Source organism: Procambarus clarkii, chromosome 5 (assembly GCF_040958095.1).
Source record: "Procambarus clarkii isolate CNS0578487 chromosome 5, FALCON_Pclarkii_2.0, whole genome shotgun sequence".
In the NCBI taxonomy this organism is placed as follows: domain Eukaryota; kingdom Metazoa; phylum Arthropoda; class Malacostraca; order Decapoda; family Cambaridae; genus Procambarus; species Procambarus clarkii.
Window position 1 is genome coordinate 54,298,897 of NC_091154.1, and position 27,129 is coordinate 54,326,025.

General features: G+C 42.0%; 1 protein-coding gene across 3 annotated transcripts in view; it reads left to right on the forward strand.

Moving 5' to 3' along the window:
- The window catches only part of LOC138350969 (poly [ADP-ribose] polymerase tankyrase-1-like), a 413,045-nt gene that overhangs the window by 370,928 nt on the left and 14,988 nt on the right, over positions 1 to 27,129 (forward strand). For 2 of the 3 annotated variants that reach the window (XM_069302435.1, XM_069302441.1), the window contains one exon: positions 2,354 to 2,644. The exons of the other annotated variant lie outside the window; for it this stretch is intronic. In XM_069302435.1, coding sequence (XP_069158536.1) covers positions 2,354 to 2,644 — 291 coding nt within the window. The remainder of the gene's footprint in view (positions 1 to 2,353; positions 2,645 to 27,129) is intronic. 3 annotated transcript variants of the gene reach the window in all.

Genomic DNA, 27,129 nt, shown 5'->3' on the forward strand with positions numbered 1-27,129 from the left:
CGTTATTATATAGTGAATGTCAGAAACAGGACAACGTGGCAACTGGTACCTATCCTGTGGAATCTTTAACAATTAAAGTTAAATATAAGATGTTAAATGATTAGTTTAAATCAAGGTCGCAGGAAATCTTGTACCCGGTACTCATGTAAGAGGATAAGGGCAAGAAAATCCTACTAAACAAGTGAAACTGAGTTTCGAAAACAAATGAAACAGTTAATTGCCTCAAAAGTAAAATTGGTAGTCCAAGGATGTAGGCATACCTTGCCGAGTCTCTATAGGACATAAGCAAGTCTTTCCTACTGAAATTAATATGATACTTACAGAATTAGCGAACTTTTGTGCTCTGAAAAAGTAAGCTAATTCCCTACCGTTGTATGTATCATCATCTCTGACTGACGTGTAGGGGTGCGAGGTGTCAACTGGTGACGAGAACTGCTGCTGAGGTCCCAATTCAGCAACTAAAGTTCGAGCTAGAGGGACTTTGGCCCTCTTTGTCCTCCAACAGTCAGATTGCAGAAGATTAGGTGCACTTGACCCGGAGGCAGACCACAGTACCAGGGTACCAATATGATGATCTGTCGAAAATATGAGAAATATCCAAGGGACAAAAGATGGTAAACACGAGTAATAACACGGAGGGAGAGATGACCAATTAAGAGTATAACTGAGGCCTACAGTCACCACGTAATCCAAAGTTGTCTCACCTTCACCATATGCTACTCTCGTAATGCACAATACACACCCACCGCACCATATAAATATGAAAAATAGTAAAAGTTACGTTACCAAAGTTAAATACGCTTACCATTAATTACTACTTGGCACCAGTACCTGAGTGAAGCTCCTAGGACAGGCACCCACTTAATATGTGACGGTAACGCGTTGGTGTTCGGCTGTTTCAAAAGCTAGGGGTATGGCCTCGTCACATAAAGAAACAAAAAGAGAAAATCTGGAACTTCCGTCTGTGGTAAGGTAATGGGAAGACACACAAAACACAAGTAAATTTAACAATGACATTTTAATTACGTTAGAAAAGCAAAACATGAATAAAATTGGACATAAAAATTGTAACATAAAATCAATCAATCAAAATAATAAGAATAATCACTGGCAAAATGAAAAGTTACATTAAGACAAGTGAATAATAACAAGTGAATAATATACAAGGAGATATATGAGTGCAGGAATATTGGCTTTAAGCTGCCACCTCTCTTAGTACACGTAAGCCAGGGCTTAGTCTACCAATGAGACGTGTTAACTTGTGGAAAGCACGGGATATTCTGAGGTCTGTAGGTTGTGGTGGCCCAGACGTCAGCTAGTGTGGCGGGTGGAGGAAGCAGGTGCGACAGGCACCAGCCAATCAGCGAAGAGCAGGCGACGGACAAGTAGTTTGCTGGTTTGAGTGGCGGAGGTGGAGCAGGTGTTCCCGGTGCAAATACGTTTGCTCTCTGGGCAAACCTTGGTGTTGTACTTGTTGGATATATCTTCTATATTAGTTGTTATTGTTGTTATTAGTTGTATAGGGACGTACTTAGGAGGGAAGAGCAGGCTCAATCTCTCTTGAAGGAGATTATCGTCACACATACTATTCCTAGTCCTGAGACTGGTGATTTTTATATTAAATTAGCTAGAAACGTTTAGAGATCGAGATGTAGACGACTCAGGATATATTAATCCAGTTTCCTGGAACAAAGTTGTCATTTTCGTCATCTCTTTCATGACTAACTAAAACATTTTATTCATACTTAAACTGATGCAAACCAACATTTATTAAAATTTATGAATGATATAGGAATTTCCCACATATCTTCATACTGATCTATTGTCTTAATACTGACTGGCCCCTGACAGGGAGAAGAGCGTGTGATCCTGTCCAGGTGAGTCTGGTTAAACAATGACTATAAGAACTACTGAAGGGCAGACTCTATATTTATATTACTCTTTAGTAAGGTCGGGTATTAGTACTCGTACTCTGATACAAGTACTCGTACTCTGATACAAGTATGTCGTGTGGCTCGTGTCCACACGACATAAGAGCCCGTCCCCCTACAATACAATATCCGTTAAACAGAACCGAGGAATAAGCAGCATGCATACGTCACGAGAGGTTGTTAACTTAGTTCTGGCTCAACGTATACGAAATACACAACATTAGTGTAGAGTTAAATCCCTCCATCAATGTTCAAGAATTTTTTCCGAGAAAGTAACTATTAAGGGACGGCTTTCAACCTGAGTAAGTTCTCGATCATCCAGTACATAAGCGAAACATTAAAGGTTTACTCATCTACAAACTTGTGATGATTCACCATGAACAAGAAGAGCGACATTTGTCTAAGACTGTGACATTGTGCAGGTTGAGGGTGGACCAGGAGAGGTGTACGAGCAGCTGCTGGGTGTGATCAGCCTGTGTGACGACACCCAGCAGGCGGGTCAGCTGTTGTTGTCAGGAGCGTCCCTGGAGCCCCTGGGATGCTGGAGCGTCTCCCCGCTGTGTCTGGCCGTCACCAGTAACCGGTGCAGGATCACCACCCTCCTGCTGGCAGCTGGAGCACCGCTCACCACCACCTCCCACGGCCTCAACCTGCTCACACTAGCCTGGTGCTCCCCCGACGTTACTCTCCGTCTTCAGGTCACCATCACGCGGGTGAGTGTCCACCATACACCAGTTGGTATAGTGTCCACCATACACCAGTTGGTATAGTGTCCATCATACACCAGTTGGTATAGTGACCACCATACACAAGTTGGTATAGTGACCACCATACACCAGTTGGTATAGTGTTCACCATACACCAGTTGGTATAGTGTCCACCATACACCACTTGGTATAGTGTCCACCATACACCAGTTGGTATAGTGTTCACCATACACCAGTTGGTATAGTGTCCACCATACACCACTTGGTATAGTGTCCACCATACACCAGTTGGTATAGTGTCCACCATACACCAGTTGGTATAGTGTCCACCATACACCAGATGGTATAGTGTCCACCATACACCAGTTGGTATAGTGTCCACCATACACCAGTTGGTATAGTGTCCACCATACACCAGATGGTATAGTGTCCACCATACACCAGATGGTATAGTGTCCACCATACACCAGTTGGTATAGTGTCCACCATACACCAGTTGGCATAGTGTCCACCATACACCAGATGGTATAGTGTCCACCATACACCAGATGGTATAGTGTCCACCATACACCAGATGGTATAGTGTCCATCATACACCAGTTGGTATAGTGTCCTCCATACACCAGTTGGTATAGTGTCCTCCATACACGAGTTGGTATAGTGTCCATCATACACCAGTTGCTATAGTGTCCACCATACACCAGTTGGTATAGTGTCCACCATACACCAGTTGGTATAGTGTCCACCATACACCAGATGGTATAGTGTCCACCATACACCAGTTGGTATAGTGTCCACCATACACCAGTTGGTATAGTGTCCACCATACACCAGATGGTATAGTGTCCACCATACACCAGATGGTATAGTGTCCACCATACACCAGTTGGTATAGTGTCCACCATACACCAGTTGGCATAGTGTCCACCATACACCAGATGGTATAGTGTCCACCATACACCAGATGGTATAGTGTCCACCATACACCAGATGGTATAGTGTCCATCATACACCAGTTGCTATAGTGTCCACCATACACCAGTTGGTATAGTGTCCACCATACACCAGTTGGTATAGTGTCCACCATACACCAGATGGTATAGTGTCCACCATACACCAGTTGGTATAGTGTCCACCATACACCAGTTGGTATAGTGTCCACCATACACCAGATGGTATAGTGTCCACCATACACCAGATGGTATAGTGTCCACCATACACCAGTTGGTATAGTGTCCACCATACACCAGTTGGCATAGTGTCCACCATACACCAGATGGTATAGTGTCCACCATACACCAGATGGTATAGTGTCCACCATACACCAGATGGTATAGTGTCCATCATACACCAGTTGGTATAGTGTCCTCCATACACCAGTTGGTATAGTGTCCTCCATACACGAGTTGGTATAGTGTCCATCATACACCAGTTGCTATAGTGTCCACCATACACCAGTTGGTATAGTGTCCTCCATACACCAGTTGGTATAGTGTCCTCCATACACGAGTTGGTATAGTGTCCACCTTACACCAGTTGGTATAGTGACCACCATACACCAGTTGGTATAGTGTCCACCATACACCAGTTGGTATAGTGTCCACCATACACCAGTTGGTATAGTGACCACCATACACCAGTTGGTATAGTGTCCACCATACACCAGTTGGTATAGTGTCCATCATACACCAGTTGGTATAGTGACCACCATACACAAGTTGGTATAGTGACCACCATACACCAGTTGGTATAGTGTTCACCATACACCAGTTGGTATAGTGTCCACCATACACCACTTGGTATAGTGTCCACCATACACCAGTTGGTATAGTGTTCACCATACACCAGTTGGTATAGTGTCCACCATACACCACTTGGTATAGTGTCCACCATACACCAGTTGGTATAGTGTCCACCATACACCAGTTGGTATAGTGTCCACCATACACCAGATGGTATAGTGTCCACCATACACCAGTTGGTATAGTGTCCACCATACACCAGTTGGTATAGTGTCCACCATACACCAGATGGTATAGTGTCCACCATACACCAGATGGTATAGTGTCCACCATACACCAGTTGGTATAGTGTCCACCATACACCAGTTGGCATAGTGTCCACCATACACCAGATGGTATAGTGTCCACCATACACCAGATGGTATAGTGTCCACCATACACCAGATGGTATAGTGTCCACCATACACCAGATGGTATAGTGTCCATCATACACCAGTTGGTATAGTGTCCTCCATACACGAGTTGGTATAGTGTCCATCATACACCATTTGCTATAGTGTCCACCATACACCAGTTGGTATAGTGTCCTCCATACACCAGTTGGTATAGTGTCCTCCATACACGAGTTGGTATAGTGTCCACCTTACACCAGTTGGTATAGTGACCACCATACACCAGTTGGTATAGTGTCCACCATACACCAGTTGGTATAGTGTCCACCATACACCAGTTGGTATAGTGACCACCATACACCAGTTGGTATAGTGTCCACCATACACCAGTTGGTATAGTGTCCTCCATACACCAGATGGTATAGTGTCCACCATACACCAGTTGGTATAGTGACCACCATACACCAGTAGGTATAGTGTCCACCATACACCAGATGGTATAGTGTCCACCATACACCAGTTGGTATAGTGTCTGCCTTACACCAGTTGGTATAGTGTCCTCCATATACGAGTTGGTATAGTGTCCACCATACACCAGTTGGTATAGTGTCCACCATACACCAGTTGGTATAGTGTCCACCATACACCAGTTGGTATAGTGTCCACCATACACCAGTTGGTATAGTGTCTGCCTTACACCAGTTGGTATAGTGTCCTCCATACACGAGTTGGTATAGTGTCCACCATACACCAGTTGGTATAGTGTCCACCATACACCAGTTGGTATAGTCTCCACCATACACCAGTTGGTATAGTGTCCACCATACACCAGTTGGTATAGTCTCCATCATACACCAGATGGTATAGTGTCCACCATACACCAGTTGGTATAGTGTCCTCCATACACCAGTTGGTATAGTGTCCACCATACACCAGTTGCTATAGTGTCCACCATACACCAGTTGGTATAGTGTCCTCCATACACGAGTTGGTATAGTGTCCACCATACACCAGTTGGTATAGTGTCCACCATACACCAGTTGGTACAGTGTCCTCCATACACCAGTTGGTATAGTGTCCTCCATACACGAGTTGGTATAGTGTCCACCTTACACCAGTTGGTATAGTGTCCTCCATACACCAGTTGGTATAGTGTCCACCATACACCAGTTGGTATAGTGTCCACCATACACCAGTTGGTATAGTGTCCACCATACACCAGTTGGTATAGTGTCTGCCTTACACCAGTTGGTATAGTGTCCACCATACACCAGTTGGTATAGTGTCTGCCTTACACCAGTTGGTATAGTGTCCACCATACACCAGTTGGTATAGTGTCCACCATATACCAGTTGGTATAGTGTCCACCATATACCAGTTGGTATAGTCTCCACCATACACCAGATGGTATAGTGTCCACCATACACCAGTCGGTATAGTGTCCTCCATACACCAGTTGGTATAGTGTCCTCCATACACCAGTTGGTATAGTGTCCTCCATACACCAGTTGGTATAGTGTCCACCATACACCAGTTGGTATAGTGTCCACCATACACCAGTTGGTATAGTGTCCACCATACACCAGTTGGTATAGTGTCCACCATACACCAGTTGGTATAGTGTCCTCCATACACCAGTTGGTATAGTGTCCACCATACACCAGTTGGTATAGTGTCCACCATACACCAGTTGGTATAGTGTCCACCATACACCAGTTGGTATAGTATCCACCATACACCAGTTGGTATAGTGACCACCATACACCAGTTGGTATAGTGTCCACCATACACCAGTTGGTATAGTGTCTGCCTTACACCAGTTGGTATAGTGTCCACCATACACCAGTTGGTATAGTGTCCACCATACACCAGTTGGTATAGTGTCCTCCATACACCAGTTGGTATAGTGTCCTCCATACACCAGTTGGTATAGTGTCTGCCTTACACCAGTTGGTATAGTGTCCACCATACACCAGTTGGTATAGTGTCCACCATACACCAGTTGGTATAGTGTCTGCCTTACACCAGTTGGTATAGTGTCCTCCATACACCAGTTGGTATAGTGTCCACCATACACCAGTTGGTATAGTGTCCACCATATACCAGTTGGTATAGTGTCCACCATACACCATTTGGTATAGTGACCACCATACACCAGTTGGTATAGTGTCTGCCTTACACCAGTTGGTATAGTGTCCTCCATACACGAGTTGGTATAGTGTCCACCATACACCAGTTGGTATAGTGTCCACCATACACCAGTTGGTATAGTGTCCTCCATACACCAGTTGGTATAGTGTCCTTCATACACGAGTTGGTATAGTGTCCACCTTACACCAGTTGGTATAGTGTCCTCCATACACCAGTTGGTATAGTGTCCACCATACACCAGTTGGTATAGTGTCCACCATACACCAGTTGGTATAGTGTCCTCCATACACCAGTTGGTATAGTGTCTGCCTTACACCAGTTGGTATAGTGTCCACCATACACCAGTTGGTATAGTGTCTGCCTTACTCCAGTTGGTATAGTGTCCACCATACACCAGTTGGTATAGTGTCCACCATATACCAGTTGGTATAGTGTCCACCATATACCAGTTGGTATAGTCTCCACCATACACCAGATGGTATAGTGTCCACCATACACCAGTCGGTATAGTGTCCTCCATACACCAGTTGGTATAGTGTCCTCCATACACCAGTTGGTATAGTGTCCTCCATACACGAGTTGGTATAGTGTCCACCATACACCAGTTGGTATAGTGTCCACCATACACCAGTTGGTATAGTGTCCACCATACACCAGTTGGTATAGTGTTCACCATACACCAGTTGGTATAGTGTCCTCCATACACCAGTTGGTATAGTGTCCACCATACACCAGTTGGTATAGTGTCCACCATACACCAGTTGGTATAGTGTCCACCATACACCAGTTGGTATAGTATCCACCATACACCAGTTGGTATAGTGACCACCATACACCAGTTGGTATAGTGTCCACCATACACCAGTTGGTATAGTGTCTGCCTTACACCAGTTGGTATAGTGTCCACCATACACCAGTTGGTATAGTGACCACCATACACCAGTTGGTATAGTGTCCTCCATACACCAGTTGGTATAGTGTCCTCCATACACCAGTTGGTATAGTGTCTGCCTTACACCAGTTGGTATAGTGTCCACCATACACCAGTTGGTATAGTGTCCACCATACACCAGTTGGTATAGTGTCTGCTTAACACCAGTTGGTATAGTGTCCTCCATACTCCAGTTGGTATAGTGTCCACCATACACCAGTTGGTATAGTGTCCACCATATACCAGTTGGTATAGTGTCCACCATACACCATTTGGTATAGTGACCACCATACACCAGTTGGTATAGTGTCTGCCTTACACCAGTTGGTATAGTGTCCTCCATACACCAGTTGGTATAGTGTCCACCATATACCAGTTGGTATAGTGTCCACTATACACCATTTGGTATAGTGACCACCATACACCAGTTGGTATAGTGTCTGCCTTACACCATTTGGTATAGTGTCCTCCATACACCAGTTGGTATAGTGTCCACCATACACCTGTTGGTATAGTGTCCATCATACACCTGTTGGTATAGTGCCCACCATACACCAGTTGGTATAGTGTCCACCATACACCAGTTGGTATAGTGTCCACCATACACCTGTTGGTATAGTGTCCACCATACACCAGTTGGTATAGTGTCCACGATACACCATTTGGTATAGTGTCCACCATACACCTGTTGGTATAGTGTCCACTGTACACCAGTTGGTATTATGTCCAGCATACAAATGTTGGTATCATGTCTACTATACACAAATTGGTATGGTGTCCACCAGTAGTGAAATTTACGACGTAAACCGTGTGCACCATCTGCCAGCTGGTGTAACAGGTGCACCAGCAGTTGTGCACCAGCTGGCAGATGGCACATGCGGGCTACATTGTAAGGGTTAAAGTGCGTGTGGCCTAAGTTATGGTGGCGACGTGGGCCGTGTGAGTAACCACAAACTCCACCCCCATGAACGTGTACAAAGTGCACCAGCTGTGGCAGGTGGTTAACCTAGTCTTCATGTTGTTTGGGGGAAAGTGTGTATGGTATAGAGGGCTAAATTGTGTATTGAATGTTGTAGATGGGTAATACTAAGTATATATACATTTACATATACATATATATAATACAGCTGTACCCAGCCACGCGTTGCTGTGGCTGAGCAACACATGTGCTTCTCAGTCACAGCAACCTTTCCCTCTCTCCCAGTCCTCCTTACCTTTCCCCTGTCTTTCCAACCTTTCCTCACTCCTCCGTCCCCTCGTCCTCCCAACCATTACCCACTCCCCCGTCCCCTCATCTTCCTCCTCAACATTCACCCCTCCTCCGTCCCATTGTCATCCTCACCAGCCCCTTCTACTCCACCATTCCCTCGTCCTCCTAACAATTCCCCACTGTGCAGTCCCCTCGTCCTCCCCACTGTCTCCCACTCCCCCATCCCCTCGTCCTCCCAAACCATTCCCCCCCTTCCCCGTCCCCTCATTCTCCACTTCCCTATATATATATATAAATATATATATATATATATATATATATATATATATATATATATATATATATATATATATATATATATATATATATATGTCGTACCTAGTAGCCAGAACGCACTTTTCAGCCTACTACGCATGGCCCGATTTGCCTAATAAGCCAAGTTTTCATGAATTTATTGTTTTTTGAATACCTAACCTACCTAACCTAACCTAACCTAACTTTTTCGGTTACCTAACCTAACCTAACCTATAAAGATAGGTTAGGTTAGGTAGGGTTGGTTAGGTTCGGTCATATATCTTCGTTAATTTTAACTCCAATAAAAAAAAATTGATCTCATACATAATGAAATGGGTAGCTTTATCATTTCATAAGAAAAAAATTAGAGAAAATATATTAATTCAGGAAAACTTTGCTTATTAGGCAAATCGAGCCTTGCATAGTAGGCTGAGAAGTGCGTTCTGGCTACTAGGTACGACATATATATATATATATATATATATATATATATATATATATATATATATATATATATATATATATATATATATATATATATATATATATATATATATATAAATATATATATATATATATATATATATATATATATATATATATATATATATATATATATTTATATATAACCCTATATATATATATATATATATATATATATATATATATATAACCTATATATATATAATATATATATATATATATATATATATATATAACCTATATATATATATAATATATATATATATATATATATATATATAACCCTTCCTGTAAGACTCGGCGGCCTTGGTGTCCGCACAGCCTCCCAAATTGCTCTACCAGCCTTCCTTTCCTCCTCTCATGCATCGCACGACCTCGTCAGAGATATTTTACCTGCAACCCTGAGAGATTCAGCAGGAATACACGATCCTGCTTTCACTGAATGTTCAAATCAGTGGGATGTTCTTGCAGCCCCAGCCACCATTATAGAGCCAACAAAACAACACAAACAGTCCGGCTGGGACCACCCTCTAGTGGAAAAAGTAGCTAATGCCATGCTCAGCGCCGCAACATCAGACAAGGAGAAAGCCCGCCTCAGAGCAGTGCGTGCCCCCCATGCAGGAGACTTCCTCCTGGCAGTACCCATGTCAGCAATGGGCACGCGCCTAGATCCAGAATCCCTTCGTGTAGCAGTGGCCCTCCGCCTTGGTGCTCCAATTCACACTGAATACAAGTGTATTTGCAACAGGGTGGAAGCAGTCCAATACGGACTGCATGGGTTGCATTGCGGAAGCACAAAGGGCTGGCATGCAAGACACAGCGAGGTCAATGACATCATCAAGAGAAGCCTCGTCTCAGCTGGGTGCCCAGAGGAGAGAGAACCTCGCATCCTAGGGGTCCAAAACCCGGATTTCCCCGCACTTCGCCCTGATGGCATCACCATATACTCATGGAAGGAGGGTAGACAGTTGGTGTGGGACTACACATGTGTATCCACCCTGGCTGACACCTATGTACACTTCGGAGCTGATCAAGCAGGTGGGGCGGCCAACCACAGGGAAACAGCAAAATCACTCAAGTACAGGCGACTGGAAGGTCAATACCTCTTTGTTCCCATAGCGTCTGAGACGCATGGCTCCTGGGGCAAGAGTGCCTTGGGATTTCTCAAGGAATTGGGTTCCAAGCTCATTGACGTCACCAGAGACCCAAGGGCTTCCAGTTTTTTGTTTCAGTGTCTCAGTGTGGCGATCCAGAGGGGAAATGCTTGCTGCGTCCTCGGTCTCTGTCCAGAAGCGGAGGAGCTTCAAGAGATCCATAACCTTTAGGCATTTGTCTTGTATGTTTTGTAACCTTTAAATACACAATAAAGGAAAAAAAAAAGGGAAGGGGGTGGTAGGAGAAAAGCACACAGAAACTGTATTGGAGGGGACCTGCATTCCCTCCAATGCGTTATGTGTGGTTTCCTCCGAGGCTATGGGTCCACCTTCTTCCAGCCAGAGGTGGTACTCCCTTCCCTATTTAAAAAAAAAAAAAAAAAATATATATATATATATATATATATATATATATATATATATATATATATATATATATATATATATATATATATATATATATATATATATATATATATATCTATATATATATCTATCTATCTATTGGTGTATACTGGCAGCAGGTTTTCTTTCAAACATGTTTCATTGAATATGACCGCATATTCTGTATTTATTATTTTCTGGTTTAGGGCTTCTATCCCTCTAACTATTTTCTTAGCATCAGGGCTTAATTGAAATAGGAGTTCTCCAAAACTCATTTTCGTACTTTTAAGGTGAAGAAAAGAAGTGATTTACTATAGAGTGTATTACACTTATTTACTATAGAGTGTATTACACTATCTATCTATATATATATATATATATATATATATATATATATATATATATATATATATATATATATATATATATATATATATATATATATCTATATATATATATAATACTTCTTCCAGAACGCACTTCTCGGCCTACTATGCAAGGCCCGATTTGCCTAATAAGCCAAGTTTTCAAGAATTAATATATTTCCTCAAATTTTTTTCTTATGAAATGATAAAGCTACCCATTTCATTATGTATGAGGTCAATTTTTTTTTATTGGAGTTAAAATTAACGTAGATATGTGACCGAACCTAACCAACCCTACCTAACCTAACCTAACCTATCTTTATAGGTTAGGTTAGGTTAGGTAGCCGAAAAAGTTAGGTTAGGTTAGGTTAGGTAGGTTCGATAGATGAAAAACAATTAATTCATGAAAACTTGGTTTATTAGGCAAATCGGGCCTTGCATAGTAGGCTGAGAAGTGTGTTCTGGCTACTAGGTACGACATATATATATATATATATATATATATATATATATATATATATATATATATATATATATATATATATATATATATATATATATATATATATATATATATTTTTTTTTTTTTAAGAGTACCACCTCTAGCTGGAAGAAGGGGGACCCATAGCCTCGGAGGAAACCACGCATAACGCATTAGAGGGAATGTTTAGATCCCCTCCAATACAGTTTCTGTGTGCTTTTCTCCTACCACCCCCTTCCTTTTTTATTTTTGTGCTTTATTATGCATTTGATGGTTACAAGATATACATGGGTTGATACAAAAATAATAATGCAAAAAGGTGCTTAAAGGTTATGGATCTCTTGAAAAACACAACAATGAGAAACATTGATGAATGTCACAGACGGGTTCGATCATTGTTGCAAGTCAAACACTTCTTCGAATTCCTCTGAAGTTGGACTAGTGCCCAAGACGCAACAGGCATTTCCCCTCTGAATCGCAACACTGAGGCGCTGGAACAAGAAACTTTTTGCTCTCTGGTCTTTTGCAGCGCTGATCAATTTGTCCCCCAATTCCTTCAGGAACTTCAATGCACATTTTCCCCACGAACCGAGGGTCTCCGAGCCGATCGGAACAAAGCTGTAGCAGTGAGCTAGACCTCTGTATTTAATAATTTTCTGCGATTCCCTGAAAGAAGCAGCACCACCGCTTTCACGTGTGCTGTAGTGGAGGTAGGTACTGGCCAGTGTGGCAGCGCACGTGTAGTCCCATACCACTTGCTTACCATCCTTCCAAGGTAGCAAGATGACCCCATCACGGCGCTTCTGAGGGTCGTTAGGTCTGGATAAGTGTGGTTCTCTTTGTGCCGGGCAGCGGGCTGTGGTGAGGCTCCTCTTGATGATGTCGTTGACTTCTTCATGTCTTGCAATTTTACCCTGTGATTTACGACATACCAGACCATGACGACCATATTGGTCTGCCATCGCAGTTCCGCAGATGCACCTATGTTCGGTGAGGATGGGGGCGGCAAGGCGAAGGGCAACTCCAATGCGGAGAGCGTCATGACTGAGGCGAGTTCCCAGGGCTGCATTGGGCACAGCAAATAAAAAATCCCCGGCGTGGGGTGCTGTTACCGCTAGGAGGCGGGCTTTGTTTTCAGCATCAGCGTTGTCAATCATTGCTGTGACAGTCTTTTCCATTATGGGGCTATCCCAGTGGGCCTGCTTGTGGTTTTTTGGGACTTGTGGTCGGGGTTGAGGGTGTGCAATGGTGTCCCATTGTCTGGCTGCTTCGATGAACGTTTGATCATGAGTTCCCGCTGTCTCTCTCATACGCTCTGGTAGGATCTGCCCTACCAATTCGTTGGCTGCTGTACATGAGGATAAGAATGCTGGAAGTGCTACCTCAGTTGCCTTTCGTATGCCTATCCCTCCAAATCTCACTGGTAGTGTTGCTTGGTCCCACTGACTGTCATCTAAATCTAGGTTGAGCGCCTTCCTGAATATTGACCTGAGGAGATCATCATATTGATTTAGAAGTGGGTTGCCAAAAGTTGGTGCACACCTTAAGAATTATGTTAGCCTGGGCAAGGTAAGGCACTTTGTGAGAAGGTAGAGGGCATCGTGGGAGTCCAAGTCCCCAATTCTCTTTTCCATCCATCCTCTTTAGGTCTCTAAACTTTTCGTCAAGGACTGCAGCAATGGCATTGTGGCCCAGAGGTGCTCCGAGTAGTGTGCTGTCGGTAGGTTTAACGACTGAGGCTTCTGGTAGAACTGATTTCACTGCTCTAATGATTACTTCACTGGATGCAATAATTTCGCACTTGGAGGGGTTAAGAACGAGACCCATGGACTCCCCCCGTGTCTTCACCACCTGTAGGTCTTCTAGCAGGGAATCTTGTGTGCCTGCCAGAGTGCCATCATCCAGGAACCAGATGTTGAGCTCGCTGGACAGTCTGGTTGTAATTTCTCGAACCGCTATGCAAAAGAGGAACGGTGCAAGTGGGTCACCCTGTTGAATTCCCTCTGCTGAGGTGACTTCATGTTTGCCAAACAGGAGGGTTGAGTCTTTGCTGTAGCCTGCTGACACAAACGGGAGAATGCTTGGGCAATGTTCCTGGACTGCAGTGAGGATTGCTTTCCTTTTGACCGAGTTGAAAGCGTTTTTAAAATCTAATTTTACTACTGCCTGGTCTTCAGTAAGAGAGCTAATGTAGGCTCGTGCAGCATGAGCCGCTGCTTCACAGCCTTGGGGGACTCCAAACCCCAGCTGGTTGGGTTGCAGCATGGTGGCTGCTTCCATTCGGATACTTCTGACAGCAGCCCTTGCAACTAGGCGGCGAAGGGTATTACCAACGGCAATGGGTCTGATCCCTCCCCCCTTCTTTTTCAGGGCACATAGGGATGCACCAAAGAAGAATGGTTTGATTTCATCAGGGATTAACCCGGCGAGGCAGTTGTTGACAAACGTTGTGATTTCTGTCAGGAGCGCTTCTGCAGCTGGGCCAAGAACAGGGTTCACCATTTCCTTCACATGTTGAGGTCTTACCCCTGTGTAGCCTCCTGAGGAGCCCGGGGGAAATGAAACGATAGCTTTATAAACCTCTGACTCCCGGAGGACGAGAGGTTCCTGGTTAGGGGCGAGCCTGACCTGTGGGGGAGGTCCACCTACGGCCCTGAGGGGGTGTTTTTCTCTCAGTGCTTGGGCTGTGGTTTCATCCCTGGGCAAAATTTTGTCCTCACTTGTGATCAACCTGAGTGCCCCGACTGTATTGCCCTCTTCAATTTTCTTGCTGACTTGGGTACCTAATTTTCTGTTGTCGCTGATTGTCGTACTTGGTCTGCCTCGGCGGTGTTTGGTGTGTTTGGGGAGGCGGACTAGGTTGTCAGCCCTAGGAAAATCCCTAATTGCTTTATTGACGGATGAGGCCAGTGTCTTGCCTCCTCTGTCTGGTACACCTAAGCATGCATTGCCAAAAAGTAACATATTGTGCCAGGCTTTGATGGTATCAGGTGCATCAAGGTTATTTGTCCCTCTGTTGATTTTTGCGATGAGGTCCGTGTATTTCCCTGCAGCAAATGGGCGAGAGGCCTTTGGGATGTGGGTGAGTGTCCTGGTTGACGTTGCTTTAATTGCCTCTAGCAGGTCGTCTGTTGCAATGTAATGTGTTGCGATTTGTACTGGTGCAACAGGCTCCTGAGTGCTGCCTCCTCTCACGGGAGGCCTCCCTGACCCAGGACAGTCACCATGCTGGCGTATGACTCTGGAGACTTGATGCTGATGTTGGTCCCACAAACACTGCATGTGCCTCTCCTTTGATTGGCTTCGGGAGGGGTGAGCTGGCTGGTATATATATATATATGTATATATATATATATATATATATATATATATATATATATATATATATATATATATATATATATATATATATATATATATATATATATATGTCGTACCTAATAGCCAGAACTCACTTCTCAGCCTACTATTCAAGGCCCGATTTGCCTAATAAGCCAAGTTTTCCTGAATTAATATATTTACTATAATTTTTTTCTTATGAAATGATAAAGCAACCCTTTTCTCTATGTATGAGGTCAATTTTTTTTTATTGGAGTTAAAATTAACGTAGATATATGACCGAACCTAACCAACCCTACCTAACCTAACCTAACCTATATTTATAGGTAAGGTTAGGTTAGGTAGCCAAAAAAAGCTAGGTTAGGTTAGGTTAGGTAGGTTAGGTAGACGAAAAAACATTAATTCATGAAAACTTGGCTTATTAGGCAAATCGGGCCTTGAATAGTAGGCTGAGAAGTACGTTCTGGCTATTAGGTACGACATATATATATATATATATATATGTATATATATATATATATATATATATATATATATATATATATATATATATATATATATATATATATATATATATATATATATATATATATATATATATATATATGTCGTACCTAATAGCCAGAACGCACTTCTCAGCCTACTATTCAAGGCCCGATTTGCCTAATAAGCCAAGTTTTCATGAATTAATGTTTTTTCGTCTACCTAACCTACCTAACCTAACCTAACCTAGCTTTTTTTGGCTACATAACCTAACCTTACCTATAAATATAGGTTAGGTTAGGTTAGGTAGGGTTGGTTAGGTTCGGTCATATATCTACGTTAATTTTAACTCCAATAAAAAAAAATTGACCTCATACATAGAGAAAAGGGTTGCTTTATCATTTCATAAGAAAAAAATTATAGTAAATATATTAATTCAGGAAAACTTGGCTTATTAGGCAAATCAGGCCTTGAATAGTAGGCTGAGAAGTGAGTTCTGGCTACTAGGTACGACATATATATATATATATATATATATATATATATATATATATATATATATATATATATATATATATATATATATATATATATATATATGTCGTACCTAGTAGCCAGAACGCACTTCTAAGCCTACTTTGCAAGGCCCGATTTGCCTAATAAGCCAAGTTTTCAGGAAATAATTGTTTTTCGACTACCTAACCTACCTAACCTAACCTAACTTTTTAGGCTACCTAACCTAACCTAACCTATAAAGATAGGTTAGTTTAGGTTAGGTAGGGTTGGTTAGGTTCGGTTATATATCTACGTTAATTTTAACTCCAATAAAAAAAATTTACCTCAAACATAATGAAATGGGTAGCTTTATCATTTCATAAGAAAAAAATTAGAGAAAATATAATATTTCAGGAGAACTTGGCTTATTAGGCAAATCGGGCCTTGCATAATAGGCTGAGAAGTGCGTTCTGGCTACTAGGTTCGACATATATATATATATATATATATATATATATATATATATATATATATATATATATATATATATATATATATATATATATATATATATATATATATATATATATATATATATATATATATATAACTGAAAACTCACACCCCAGAAGTGACTTGAACCCATACTGCCAGGAGCAACGCAACTGGTATGTACAGGGACGCCTTAATCTGCTTGACCATCACGACCGGACATAAGGAAGTGATAGCCAAAGCTATTTGAACCACTTCCCCGCCGGCACTCGGATGGTAATCTTGGGCATAGCATTTTATCAAATCACCTCATTCTTTGGGGCACACATGAGGAACACAAATGCTAACAAGCCTGAATAGTCCCCAGGACTATATACAACTGAAAACTCACACCCCAGAAGTGACTCGAACCCATACTGCCAGGAGCAACGCAACTGGTATGTACAGGGACGCCTTAATCCGCTTGACCATCACGACCAGACATAAGGAAGTGATAGCCGAAGCTATTTGAACCACTTTCCCGCCGGCACTTGGATAGTAATCTTAAGCATAGCATTTTATCAAATCACCTCATTCTTTGGGGCACACGTGAGGAACACAAATGCAAACAAGCCTGAATGGTCCCCAGGACTATATACAACTGAAAACTCACACCCCAGAAGTGACTCGAACCCATACTGCCAGGAGCAACGCAACTGGTATGTACAGGGACGCCTTAATCCGCTTGACCATCACGACCGGACATAAGGAAGTGATAGCCGAAGCTATTTGAACCACTTCCCCGCCGGCACTCGGATGGTAATCTTGGGCATACCATTTTATCAAATAACCTCATTCTTTGGGGCACACGTGAGGAACACAAATGCAAACAAGCCTGAATGGTCCCCAGGACTATATACAACTGAAAACTCACACCCCAAAAGTGATTCGAACCCATACTGCCAGGAGCAACGCAACTGGTATGTACAGGGACGCCTTAATCCGCTTAACCATCACGACCGGACATAAGGAAGTGATAGCCGAAGCTATTTGAACCACTTCCCCGCCGGCACTCGGATGGTAATCCGAGGAACACAAATGCAAACAAGCCTGAATGGTCCCCAGGACTATATACAACTGAAAACTCACACCCCAGAAGTGACTCGAACCCATACTGCCAGGAGCAACGCAACTGGTATGTACAGGGACGCCTTAATCCGCTTGACCATCACGACCGGACATAAGTGGTTCAAATAGCTTCGGCTATCACTTCCTTATGTCCGGTCGTGATGGTCAAGCGGATTAAGGCGTCCCTGTATATATATTAAGGGTATATATATATATATATATATATATATATATATATATATATATATATATATATATATATATATATATATATATATATATATATATATATATATATATAGTGCCTCGCAAACGTCAAGCCGCCTGCTATCGCTGTATCTATCGATGATTTCTGTGTTGTTTACTAGGATTTCTCTGGCGATGGTTTGGTTGTGGAAAGAGATTATATGTTCCTTAATGGAGCCCTGTTGCTTATGCATCGTTAAACGCCTAGAAAGAGATGTTGTTGTCTTGCCTATATACTGGGTTTTTTGGAGCTTACAGTCCCCACGAGGGCATTTGAAGGCATAGACGACGTTGGTCTCTTTTAAAGCGTTCTGTTTTGTGTCTGGAAAGTTTCTCATGAGTAGGCTGGCCGTTTTTCTGGTTTAATAGTAAATCGTCAGTTGTATCCTCTGATTTTTGTCTGTTGGGATGACGTTTCTATTAACAATATCTTTCAGGACCCTTTCCTCCGTTTTATGAGCTGTGGAAAAGAAGTTCCTGAAAATAGTCTAATAGGGGGTATAGGTGTTGTGTTGGTTGTCTCTTCAGAGGTTGCATGGCGTTTCACTTTCCTTCTTATGATGTCTTCGACGAAACCATTGGAGAAGCCGTTGTTGACTATTACCTGCTTTACCCTACAGAGTTCTTCGTCGACTTGCTTCCATTCTGAGCTGTGGCTGAGAGCACGGTCGATATATGCGTTAACAACACTCCTCTTGTACCTATCTGGGCAGTCGCTCTTGGCATTTAGGCACATTCCTATGTTCGTTTCCTTAGTGTAGACTGCAGTGTGGAAACCTCCGCTCTTTTCCATGACTGTTACATCTAGAAAGGGCAGCTTCCCATCCTTTTCCATCTCGTAAGTGAAACGCAGCACGGAACTCCGCTCAAATGCCTCCTTTAGCTCTTGCAGATGTCTGACATCAGGTACCTGTGTAAAAATGTCGTCAACATACCTGCAGTATATGGCCGGTTTCATATAATAATAGTTCCTTAATGGCTTAATTTGTGAACTAAAGTCTTTGAAAATGTAATAAGTTTTACGAAACGCGCTCGTGTCGCGTCAGACTAGAAATAAAAATTAATTTTGGAGAATTGATTTTTGATTTTCCTCCAACAGTGAAACGAAATGTACGAAAGATTGAGAAAATTCGTGTTAGAATTATTAATCTTACTTTTTCGGTCATATTTAATAATATATATATATATATATATATATATATATATATATATATATATATATATATATATATATATATATATATATATATATATATATATATATATATATATATATATATATATATATATATATATATATATATATATATAAGTTTGTGAGGGTACCACCTCTCGTGCCAATGTGGGGACCCATAGCCTCGGAGAAGAAAATAAAAAGTATTCAGAGGAGACCTTGTGGTTTCTCACTGAACACTAATATTATCTTCTCCTACAACCCCCATTCTTTTTTATGTACACATATATATTTACTATATTTGAACTTTGTTACAAAAAAGGAGTTACATATATATGGAGTTAATATAAACATATATTTATAAACATATAATATAAACATATATTATATAAACATGGAGTTAATATACATATAAAAAAGGAGTTATATATATATATATATATATATATATATATATATATATATATATATATATATATATATATATATATATATATATATTTATATATATATGTCGTACCTTGTAGCCAGAATGCACTTCTCAGCCTACTATACAGGCCCTTTTTGCCTAATAAGCCAAGTTTTCATGAATTAATATATTTTCTCTAATTTTTTTCTTATGAAATGATAAGGCTACCCATTTCATTATGTATGAGGTCAATTTTTTTTTTTTATTGGAGTTAAAATTAACGTAGATATATGACCGAACCTAACCAACCCTACCTAACCTAACCTAACCTATCTTTATAGGTTAGGTTAGGTTAGGTGGCCGAAAAAGTTAGGTTAGGTTAGGTAGGTTAGGTAGTCGAAAAACAATTAATTCATGAAAACTTGGCTTATTAGGCAAATCGGGCCTTGCTTAGTAGGCTGAGAAGTGCGTTCTGGCTACTAGGTACGACATATGTATATATATATATATATATATATATATATATATATATATATATATATATTTATATATATATATATATATATATATATATATATATATATATATATATATATATATATATATATATATTTTTTTTTTTTTTTAAGAGTACCACCTCTAGCTGGAAGAAGGGGGACCCATAGCCTCGGAGGAAACCACGCATAACGCATTCGAGGGAATGTTTAGATCCCCTCCAATACAGTTTCTGTGTGCTTTTCTCCTACCACCCCCTTCCTTTTTTATTTTTGTGCTTTATTATGCATTTGATGGTTACAAGATATACATGGGTTGATACAAAAATAATAATGCAAAAAGGTGCTTAAAGGTTATGGATCTCTTGAAAAACACAACAATGAGAAACATTGATGAATGTCACAGACGGGTTCGATCATTGTTGCAAGTCAAACACTTCTTCGAATTCCTCTGAAGTTGGACTAGTGCCCAAGACGCAACAGGCATTTCCCCTCTGAATCGCAACACTGAGGCGCTGGAACAAGAAACTTTTTGCTCTCTGGTCTTTTGCAGCGCTGATCAATTTGTCCCCCAATTCCTTCAGGAACTTCAATGCACATTTTCCCCACGAACCGAGGGTCTCCGAGCCGATCGGAACAAAGCTGTAGCAGTGTGCTAGACCTCTGTATTTAATAATTTTCTGCGATTCCCTGAAAGAAGCAGCACCACCGCTTTCACGTGTGCTGTAGTAGAGGTAGGTACTGGCCAGTGTGGCAGCGCACGTGTAGTCCCATACCACTTGCTTACCATCCTTCCAAGGTAGCAAGATGACCCCATCACGGCGCTTCTGAGGGTCGTTAGGTCTGGATAAGTGTGGTTCTCTTTGTGCCGGGCAGCGGGCTGTGGTGAGGCTCCTCTTGATGATGTCGTTGACTTCTTCATGTCTTGCAATTTTACCCTGTGATTTACGACATACCAGACCATGACGACCATATTGGTCTGCCATCGCAGTTCCGCAGATGCACCTATGTTCGGTGAGGATGGGGGCGGCAAGGCGAAGGGCAACTCCAATGCGGAGAGCGTCATGACTGAGGCGAGTTCCCAGGGCTGCATTGGGCACAGCAAATAAAAAATCCCCGGCGTGGGGTGCTGTTACCGCTAGGAGGCGGGCTTTGTTTTCAGCATCAGCGTTGTCAATCATTGCTGTGACAGTCTTTTCCATTATGGGGCTATCCCAGTGGGCCTGCTTGTGGTTTTTTGGGACTTGTGGTCGGGGTTGAGGGTGTGCAATGGTGTCCCATTGTCTGGCTGCTTCGATGAACGTTTGATCATGAGTTCCCGCTGTCTCTCTCATACGCTCTGGTAGGATCTGCCCTACCAATTCGTTGGCTGCTGTACATGAGGATAAGAATGCTGGAAGTGCTACCTCAGTTGCCTTTCGTATGCCTATCCCTCCAAATCTCACTGGTAGTGTTGCTTGGTCCCACTGACTGTCATCTAAATCTAGGTTGAGCGCCTTCCTGAATATTGACCTGAGGAGATCATCATATTGATTTAGAAGTGGGTTGCCAAAAGTTGGTGCACACCTTAAGAATTATGTTAGCCTGGGCAAGGTAAGGCACTTTGTGAGAAGGTAGAGGGCATCGTGGGAGTCCAAGTCCCCAATTCTCTTTTCCATCCATCCTCTTTAGGTCTCTAAACTTTTCGTCAAGGACTGCAGCAATGGCATTGTGGCCCAGAGGTGCTCCGAGTAGTGTGCTGTCGGTAGGTTTAACGACTGAGGCTTCTGGTAGAACTGATTTCACTGCTCTAATGATTACTTCACTGGATGCAATAATTTCGCACTTGGAGGGGTTAAGAACGAGACCCATGGACTCCCCCCGTGTCTTCACCACCTGTAGGTCTTCTAGCAGGGAATCTTGTGTGCCTGCCAGAGTGCCATCATCCAGGAACCAGATGTTGAGCTCGCTGGACAGTCTGGTTGTAATTTCTCGAACCGCTATGCAAAAGAGGAACGGTGCAAGTGGGTCACCCTGTTGAATTCCCTCTGCTGAGGTGACTTCATGTTTGCCAAACAGGAGGGTTGAGTCTTTGCTGTAGCCTGCTGACACAAACGGGAGAATGCTTGGGCAATGTTCCTGGACTGCAGTGAGGATTGCTTTCCTTTTGACCGAGTTGAAAGCGTTTTTAAAATCTAATTTTACTACTGCCTGGTCTTCAGTAAGAGAGCTAATGTAGGCTCGTGCAGCATGAGCCGCTGCTTCACAGCCTTGGGGGACTCCAAACCCCAGCTGGTTGGGTTGCAGCATGGTGGCTGCTTCCATTCGGATACTTCTGACAGCAGCCCTTGCAACTAGGCGGCGAAGGGTATTACCAACGGCAATGGGTCTGATCCCTCCCCCCTTCTTTTTCAGGGCACATAGGGATGCACCAAAGAAGAATGGTTTGATTTCATCAGGGATTAACCCGGCGAGGCAGTTGTTGACAAACGTTGTGATTTCTGTCAGGAGCGCTTCTGCAGCTGGGCCAAGAACAGGGTTCACCATTTCCTTCACATGTTGAGGTCTTACCCCTGTGTAGCCTCCTGAGGAGCCCGGGGGAAATGAAACGATAGCTTTATAAACCTCTGACTCCCGGAGGACGAGAGGTTCCTGGTTAGGGGCGAGCCTGACCTGTGGGGGAGGTCCACCTACGGCCCTGAGGGGGTGTTTTTCTCTCAGTGCTTGGGCTGTGGTTTCATCCCTGGGCAAAATTTTGTCCTCACTTGTGATCAACCTGAGTGCCCCGACTGTATTGCCCTCTTCAATTTTCTTGCTGACTTGGGTACCTAATTTTCTGTTGTCGCTGATTGTCGTACTTGGTCTGCCTCGGCGGTGTTTGGTGTGTTTGGGGAGGCGGACTAGGTTGTCAGCCCTAGGAAAATCCCTAATTGCTTTATTGACGGATGAGGCCAGTGTCTTGCCTCCTCTGTCTGGTACACCTAAGCATGCATTGCCAAAAAGTAACATATTGTGCCAGGCTTTGATGGTATCAGGTGCATCAAGGTTATTTGTCCCTCTGTTGATTTTTGCGATGAGGTCCGTGTATTTCCCTGCAGCAAATGGGCGAGAGGCCTTTGGGATGTGGGTGAGTGTCCTGGTTGACGTTGCTTTAATTGCCTCTAGCAGGTCGTCTGTTGCAATGTAATGTGTTGCGATTTGTACTGGTGCAACAGGCTCCTGAGTGCTGCCTCCTCTCACGGGAGGCCTCCCTGACCCAGGACAGTCACCATGCTGGCGTATGACTCTGGAGACTTGATGCTGATGTTGGTCCCACAAACACTGCATGTGCCTCTCCTTTGATTGGCTTCGGGAGGGGTGAGCTGGCTGGTATATATATATATATATATATATATATATATATATATATATATATATATATATATATATATATATATATATATATATATATATATATATATATATATATATATGTATATATATATATATATATGTCGTACCAGAACGCACTTCTCAGCCTACTATTCAAGGCCCGATTTGCCTAATAAGCCAAGTTTTCATGAATTAATGTTTTTTCGTCTACCTAACCTACCTAACCTAACCTAACCTAGCTTTTTTTGGCTACCTAACCTAACCTTACCTATAAATATAGGTTAGGTTAGGTTAGGCAGGGTTGGTTAGGTTCGGTCATATATCTACGTTAATTTTAACTCCAATAAAAAAAAATTGACCTCATACATAGAGAAAAGGGTTGCTTTATCATTTCATAAGAAAAAAATTATAGTAAATATATTAATTCAGGAAAACTTGGCTTATTAGGCAAATCGGGCCTTGAATAGTAGGCTGAGAAGTGAGTTCTGGCTACTAGGTACGACATATATATATATATATATATATATATATATATATATATATATATATATATATATATATATATATATATATATATATATATATATATATATATATATATATATATATATATATATGTCGTACCTAGTAGCCAGAACGCACTTCTAAGCCTACTTTGCAAGGCCCGATTTGCCTAATAAGCCAAGTTTTCAGGAAATAATTGTTTTTCGACTACCTAACCTACCTAACCTAACCTAACTTTTTAGGCTACCTAACCTAACCTAACCTATAAAGATAGGTTAGTTTAGGTTAGGTAGGGTTGGTTAGGTTCGGTTATATATCTACGTTAATTTTAACTCCAATAAAAAAAAATTTACCTCAAACATAATGAAATGGGTAGCTTTATCATTTCATAAGAAAAAAATTAGAGAAAATATAATATTTCAGGAGAACTTGGCTTATTAGGCAAATCGGGCCTTGCATAATAGGCTGAGAAGTGCGTTCTGGCTACTAGGTTCGACATATATATATATATATATATATATATATATATATATATATATATATATATATATATATATATATATATATATATATATATATATATATATATATATATATATATAACTGAAAACTCACACCCCAGAAGTGACTTGAACCCATACTGCCAGGAGCAACGCAACTGGTATGTACAGGGACGCCTTAATCTGCTTGACCATCACGACCGGACATAAGGAAGTGATAGCCGAAGCTATTTGAGCCACTTCCCCGCCGGCACTCGGATGGTAATCTTGGGCATAGCATTTTATCAAATCACCTCATTCTTTGGGGCACACATGAGGAACACAAATGCTAACAAGCCTGAATGGTCCCCAGGACTATATACAACTGAAAACTCACACCCCAGAAGTGACTCGAACCCATACTGCCAGGAGCAACGCAACTGGTATGTACAGGGACGCCTTAATCCGCTTGACCATCACGACCAGACATAAGGAAGTGATAGCCGAAGCTATTTGAACCACTTTCCCGCCGGCACTTGGATAGTAATCTTAAGCATAGCATTTTATCAAATCACCTCATTCTTTGGGGCACACGTGAGGAACACAAATGCAAACAAGCCTGAATGGTCCCCAGGACTATATACAACTGAAAACTCACACCCCAGAAGTGACTCGAACCCATACTGCCAGGAGCAACGCAACTGGTATGTACAAGGACGCCTTAATCCGCTTGACCATCACGACCGGACATAAGGAAGTGATAGCCGAAGCTATTTGAACCACTTCCCCGCCGGCACTCGGATGGTAATCTTGGGCATACCATTTTATCAAATCACCTCATTCTTTGGGGCACACGTGAGGAACACAAATGCAAACAAGCCTGAATGGTCCCCAGGACTATATACAACTGAAAACTCACACCCCAAAAGTGATTCGAACCCATACTGCCAGGAGCAACGCAACTGGTATGTACAGGGACGCCTTAATCCGCTTAACCATCACGACCGGACATAAGGAAGTGATAGCCGAAGCTATTTGAACCACTTCCCCGCCGGCACTCGGATGGTAATCCGAGGAACACAAATGCAAACAAGCCTGAATGGTCCCCAGGACTATATACAACTGAAAACTCACACCCCAGAAGTGACTCGAACCCATACTGCCAGGAGCAACGCAACTGGTATGTACAGGGACGCCTTAATCCGCTTGACCATCACGACCGGACATAAGTGGTTCAAATAGCTTCGGCTATCACTTCCTTATGTCCGGTCGTGATGGTCAAGCGGATTAAGGCGTCCCTGTATATATATTAAGGGTATATATATATATATATATATATATATATATATATATATATATATATATATATATATATATATATATATATATATATATATATATATATATATATATATATATATATATATATATATATATATATATATATAGTGCCTCGCAAACGTCAAGCCGCCTGCTATCGCTGTATCTATCGATGATTTCTGTGTTGTTTACTAGGATTTCTCTGGCGATGGTTTGGTTGTGGAAAGAGATTATATGTTCCTTAATGGAACCCTGTTGCTTATGCATCGTTAAACGCCTAGAAAGAGATGTTGTTGTCTTGCCTATATACTGGATTTTTTGGAGCTTACAGTCCCCACGAGGGCATTTGAAGGCATAGACGACGTTGGTCTCTTTTAAAGCGTTCTGTTTTGTGTCTGGAAAGTTTCTCATGAGTAGGCTGGCCGTTTTTCTGGTTTAATAGTAAATCGTCAGTTGTATCCTCTGATTTTTGTCTGTTGGGATGACGTTTCTATTAACAATATCTTTCAGGACCCTTTCCTCCGTTTTATGAGCTGTGGAAAAGAAGTTCCTGAAAATAGTCTAATAGGGGGTATAGGTGTTGTGTTGGTTGTCTCTTCAGAGGTTGCATGGCGTTTCACTTTCCTTCTTATGATGTCTTCGACGAAACCATTGGAGAAGCCGTTGTTGACTATTACCTGCTTTACCCTACAGAGTTCTTCGTCGACTTGCTTCCATTCTGAGCTGTGGCTGAGAGCACGGTCGATATATGCGTTAACAACACTCCTCTTGTACCTATCTGGGCAGTCGCTCTTGGCATTTAGGCACATTCCTATGTTCGTTTCCTTAGTGTAGACTGCAGTGTGGAAACCTCCGCTCTTTTCCATGACTGTTACATCTAGAAAGGGCAGCTTCCCATCCTTTTCCATCTCGTAAGTGAAACGCAGCACGGAACTCCGCTCAAATGCCTCCTTTAGCTCTTGCAGATGTCTGACATCAGGTACCTGTGTAAAAATGTCGTCAACATACCTG